Source organism: Phaseolus vulgaris, chromosome 3 (assembly GCF_051622355.1).
Source record: "Phaseolus vulgaris cultivar YP4 chromosome 3, ASM5162235v1, whole genome shotgun sequence".
NCBI lineage: Eukaryota > Viridiplantae > Streptophyta > Magnoliopsida > Fabales > Fabaceae > Phaseolus > Phaseolus vulgaris.
In genome coordinates, this window is record NC_143500.1 from 22,393,489 (window position 1) to 22,399,540 (window position 6,052).

At 46.4% G+C, this 6,052-nt stretch overlaps 1 protein-coding gene across 1 annotated transcript; it reads right to left on the reverse strand.

The window, feature by feature from the left end:
- Positions 1–622: 622 nt before the first annotated feature.
- Positions 623–1,654, reverse strand: LOC137839322 (uncharacterized). The gene has a single exon (XM_068648443.2). It carries the CDS (start codon positions 1,652–1,654, stop codon positions 623–625), a length of 1,032 nt encoding a protein of 343 aa, XP_068504544.1.
- Positions 1,655–6,052: the final 4,398 nt, after the last annotated feature.

Genomic DNA, 6,052 nt, shown 5'->3' on the forward strand with positions numbered 1-6,052 from the left:
CCATGCGAAGGCATCCAGGTGTCGTGCTATGACCTCGGCAATCTAGTCCTGCGTTCCTTGGCCTAAAGTCTTGCCAAGTTTGAACACTCTACCACCGATCTCCCTCTCCAGGACGTCTCCAGCTGGTTTGGGTAACCTCTCTCGGACGATCTCTGCGTGAGCGACCCCTTCTTCACTTGGGGCCCGGGTGGTGACAGTGAACACCCCTCTCTTCATTTTGAGGCTATTCCCGTAGTATCTCTTAGCCTCCTTCTGGTCTGACTTGATGGTGATCACTGTTCCCGTCAAGTCAGGCAGCTTCATCTTCATTTACCTTGTCGATGCTACCGCCCTCAACTTATTCAGTGTAGGTCTGCCCAACAGTATGTTGTAAGGTGAGGGAGCATTAACAACAAGGTACCTGATGTTCTCTTGCGGGAGGCGACACCATATGTGAAGGTGGTTCTCAACACTAAGTGCCCATGCACTTGCACCTGGTCTCCCGCAAACCCATACAAACAGTCGGTGTAAAGCCTCAATTGGTCAGGAGACAACTGCAACTTGTTGAAAGTCAACCAGAACATCACGTCTGTCAAGCTTCCCTGGTTCACCAGGACACGGTGCACCTTCCTCCCTACGGTCACTACGAGATCACCACTGGGTCATTGTCGTGGGGAATGACATCTCGGAGGTCGGCCTTGGTGAAGAAGAGGTTGATGCCAAGGGCATGGTCTGCCACTTGCGCCTCTACAGTCATCATCGCTCGTGCATACTTCTTCCGCTGAGAAGCGGTGTATCCTCTGCCCGAGAAACCTCCCGAAATGGTGTGAATTTCACCATGAACGGGCATCTCGTGCCCCTGATCACCTCCCGGCGCTGCCGACGTCTGGGCTCCCTGTGACTCCAGCAAGTAGTCCTTCAGAAAGCCATTCTTCACTAGTTCGTCCAATTGGTGTTCGAGTGCCAAGCAGTTACGTATAGGATGGCCATACGTTTGGTGGAACTCGCACCAGGCATTCTTGTTAGGCCCCAACCTCTTGTCAGTTTTCGCGGGCATCATAAATCTCTCTGCTATGTTGGGGACAACGATCAGCTCCTTCAATCCCACTAGGAAGTTATGTCTTGGGGGCACATCCTCCCTCGCGCGCCCCATGGTTTGGGGCTTCCTAGGCCCGTAGGGCTGCTGCTTCGATGGGGCCTTTTTCTCCGTTGTTGCCTCATGAACCCTCATGGGCTGCGGTCGACTTGACCCTCGCGGGCGGATGAGAACAACGTTGTCGCGCTTCTCGGTGAGTTCCCCCTCCGCGACGATATGGGTTACCGTTCGACACCTAATCTCACCGAAAGTCTTGGGGCGACTCCTGATGAGTGACTCACTGAAGGGTCCCGACATGATTTCCTTCCTTAAAGCGTGCACCATCATATCCTCGTCCTTGGTGTGCAGCCGCACCACCTGTGCCCCGAAGCAGTTGAGGTAGTCCTTCAAGGGCTCTCCTTGGTACTGCCTTACGTCGAAAAGATCGTAAGAGACTGGCGGGGTAGCCCGATTGGTTATGTATTGCTCCCTGAACAATGTATAAAACTGCACGAACGATGTCACATGCTCGTCAGGAAGGCTGACGAACCAATCTAACGTTGTGCCTGTCAGCATGCTCATGAACAGCTTGCAATGCATTGTTCCTCTGTGTGTAGAAGGCTGTCAGATGAGCCTCTAGGTCCTCTACACCTGTGAAGGTGGCTTTAGGACCCACGAACGTGGTGGGTATCACGACGTCCATGATCGACTGCGAAAACAGCATTGGGAAAGCCCTAGGTGGCGTAGGCGACGCTTGTTCATCCACCACATGTTCCCCTGCCTGTTGCTGAAAATTCCTGCGCAGTTCCTTGTTGGTCCTGCACAGTTCTTCGTTTCCTGCTTGCGACGCAGCCAAGTCAACCTAGATGCATTCTTGATCCATTCTTGATGCCGCCACCATGAAGGGCGCGCATCGTTTCCATGATCTGCTGCATGGTGATGCTTTCTTCTCCGTTAGGTGCGACGGATCCTTGCCTCGTGTTTCTCATGTTGATGGATCTTCGCTCTATGCTTGTGAATGGGACAAAATTTTAATCGGGCCCCACGGTGGGCGCCAAATGTTCCTGCCGGTTGACTCGATTACCTTCGTACTTCTAACGACGATCACACGCCCAATTCTCTCTGCCTTGGTTCGTGCTTTCCTTCGATCAAACACTCTAAACATGCAAAGACAAAGGGGCACCCTAGAGGTCATTGGCACTCCGACGCTCAAGTCAATACTGGGGCAAAGAAACATAAATGTGTATCTCAGTTCTAGTCTCAAGAACTGTGTGTAAAATTGCGTACCTTGTGAGGTTTCTTACTACCTGTACCGCCCTGGTAGTCGGGAGTGATGACGTGGCATCAAGCTACTGTATAGGCGTGTTGATGGGACGCCTGGTTGGCAGAAGGGAAGGAAGTCGGGGGGCTCGTGTAGTCGCCAGTTATTAAGTTGGCGTGCTCCGATCTCCAGCACACCAGAACCGGCGGTCACCGGGTTAAAGATGAAGTCGCCAGATGTAAACCCAGGCAACCAAGTGATTAGAGATCGCCGAAACAAGGACATCGCCGGAGATGAAGGCAGACAGACATTTCCCAGCTGGCCAGAGGATGAGGTCGGGGGACAGCCTGCTTGAGCATACACGGTGGAACAGGCGGTGCAGATCATGAAGGCGGCCGGCGAGACCACAGGGAAGGTGTATACGAAGGCACCCTAACTCGTCAATCCCAGTAGAGATCGCGCTCCAAGACAACTATGCACTGAGTAGTATCATGCATAAGTAACTTAGCTAGAGGAGAGTCAGAAGCAGCGCCTAAGTCAAGGAGGCTCCAAATGATGGCACGTGTACAGCTGGATGCGAGCCACGTGTCCAGATGTGTAACTGCCAGGAGAGAGAAAGTGACCAGGTATATAAGGGTTTCCCAACGAACTTCTGAGGTACGCACGTTCAGATTGTCTTCTTTACGCTTGCGAGTTCTTGAGTATACTGAGAGAGAACTGGTTCACGGTTCCTTGAGAGTTCTTGAGTGTTACTCTTGAAGTATTTGGTGGTTCAGTCACTGACTTGGGCGTTGGAGTGCGATCGGCCGCAGCGGCGCCGCTCTGTTCTTTTGCAGGTTCTTGAGGTGGATCGCGACGAAGGACGGAGGTTGACGCGGCGCACACGTCGATCCAAGTTTGACGAGGCAAAGCTCCAGCGTTTTGGTCAACAGGCAGGATCACTACCTTTTATATAGTTTAGGGTTTCCGATGTTTCCGCTACCTGCATTTAGGGTTTCTGAGGGTATGCCCTAGCGCCGCTATCACCCAATCCTAAGGCAATATAGCGCGTAAGGCTCCCTTATTGGAGTGCAAACTTTGATGGAATGGCTACCTGGGTACCAACTTGTGCACCTAATCTTTGGGGCCATCCGTCCTGGGGGTGCCCTAGCTGTTCACATGCCATGCATGCAACCTACCCCTGGAACACAACCCTAATGGGCCTTAGCGCTTCCAGTGGTTCTTTACTTGTGTTGCGCTTGAATGCGCTATTCACACCACACGCATGGATCCTGCGTGATCTAGGCATCCCCCTACTGATAACTGGTGTGTTGTCTAGGATCCACCACTCGTGGTCCAGTTCTGTTGTTTGAGTCATCGATGCCCGATGTCACATCAGCCTCACTCTATTGTCGAGGACATACTGGCACATCCTGGTGATCGACATCTGACCACTCATCGGCACCCTGGCGCATGTCGCTTGCGAGATAGTGGCTCAAGTCGTTTGTGGGTCCCATCTTACATGGTCCACCATTACTAGTAGTCAACAATGTCCGAGGACTGGTCGGTACATTTTCTAAGGTGAAGCCAAACCCAATCTTCCTCCTAAAAATCACATTTATCTTTCCCTTATTGTTATGTTTAATATATTTCTCTATTTGTTGTTGTATTTTGTTCTTAATCCTCTCATGCATTTCTTTTACAAATTAAGCCTTTATTAATCCTTTCTTATGCAAAAAATCTTGTGGATTAGGTAAAGGTAACAAATTCAAAAGAGTAAGAGGATTGAACTACTTTATTATATGCAAACTCAATATGAGGAAGGTATTCATCCCAAGATTTGTGGTTTCCTTTCATGATTGACCTAAGCATAGTGGAAAGAGATCTATTTACAACTTCAGTTTGTCCATCCGTTTGAGGATGATAAGTTGAGAAATTCAACTTAGTTCCAAGCCTTTCCCAAAGAGTTCTTTAGAAATGGCTTAAAAATTTAGGATCTCTATCCGAAACTATGGTCTTAGGTAAACCATGCAGTCTTACCACTTCTCTAAAGAAGAGCTTAGAGATATTGCTAGCAACATCCACTTATGACAGGGTATAAAATGAGCCATCTTGTTAAACATATCCACTACAACAAAGATGGAATCAAAACCTCTGTGTGTCCTAAGAAGTCCTAATATGAAATCCATGTTTATATCTTCCCAAGGAGCACTTGCAAAAGGTAAAGGAATGTAGAGTCCATGAGGCATTGTCTTAAATTTAGCTATTAAACATGAAATGCATTTATGAATATGTCTTTCAACATCTTTCCTCATGTGTGGCCAAAAGAATTTTCTTTTTAAAAGCTCAAGGGTTTTATCAACTCCAAAATGGTCCATGAGTCCTCCTTCATGTACAATGAGTTTTCTATATGTTCCTTGGGGTAAAGTTTTCCTTTTTTAAATAAGTACCTCTCAGAAACATAAAAACATCCTTGTGTGCACTTAAGAAAAGTGGGTGCAAAATCATGATCTTCTTTATAAAGTTCAGGTATATTTTCAAATCCAAGAATTTGGGCTCCAAGTTTAGAAAAGAGGGCATGTCAAATTTATAGAGCATTTTCCAGAGTATTTCTATTGCCTTTCTTGTATTTGATAACATATGAAAATTGCTCAAGAAATTCCATCCACTTTGCATGTCCTTTGTTCAAGTTGTGTTGACCCTTCAAATATTTCAAAGACTTATGATCACTATGTATGACAAATTCTTCTGAGACTAGATAGTGTTCCCAAGTCTACAGAGCCCTCACAAGTGCGTAGAGCTCTTTCTCATAGATGGGATAGTTGAGGGCGACACCATGAAGTTTTTCACTAAAATATGCAATTGGGTGCCCACCTTGCAACAACACAACACCTATTCCTTCTCCCAATGCATCACACTCTAGCTTAAAAGTTTTTGAAAAGTTTAGTAAAGCTAGAATGGTTGCATTAATGAGTTAAGCTTTCAACCTTTGAAAGGCTTGCTCATGCTTCTTCGTCCAACAAAATGAAGTGTTTTTTTTCACTAACTCTGAGTGGTGAAGCTAGACTTGAGAAGTTAGGAACAAATCTCCTAAAGAAACTTGCTAGACCATGAATGATGGTAGAGCCTCCAGCCATACACAATCACATAATAAGAAGGATGAAGACCTAAAGGTTGTTTATTGACTTAATTGCAAATATGGGTCTAATTTGGCATTTATTTATTTTTGTAGGCCCAATCAAGAGGACAACTCTATGTTGAAGGAATGTACAAACATATCCAAAAAGACCTCCAACTCATCATAACATAAACTAGAGCTTAGAACACAAGAAGACTGAATTTCTACTCACTAGTCAACATTATTTGTGGGTCAAGTTTTAGCTTAAATAAATTGCATAAAGTTGTTTAGGATTTCATAGACCAGGTATTGGTCCTAGTAGCATAAAATAATTGAACCAAATATTTGTGCCAAGTAGCATAGGTTTTTGGGCTTGTATTTGGGTCAATAGTAAAACAGGTCTAGTTAGGGTTAAAAGTGACTAGTAAGGGTAACAATTGGGCTTCTTTGAGCCCAATGTAACCCTAAAACGTCTAGGATATATTGGAGAACGAAAATCACCTTGGCATGGAGCACATGGATGCCCACATGGCAACCTAGGAGTGGAGAAGATTTAGCATGGAAGGTGTGAGCTCAACATGGAAAGCATGACTCCACATGGCACCTTCTCATTAGAGAGTTTTATTTTGAGTTTTCAAAA

Coding starts and splice junctions, on each gene's coding strand:
- LOC137839322 (XM_068648443.2), bottom strand. CDS start 1,654: ATGCATTGCAAGCTGTTCATGAGCATGCTGACAGGCACAACGTTAGAT.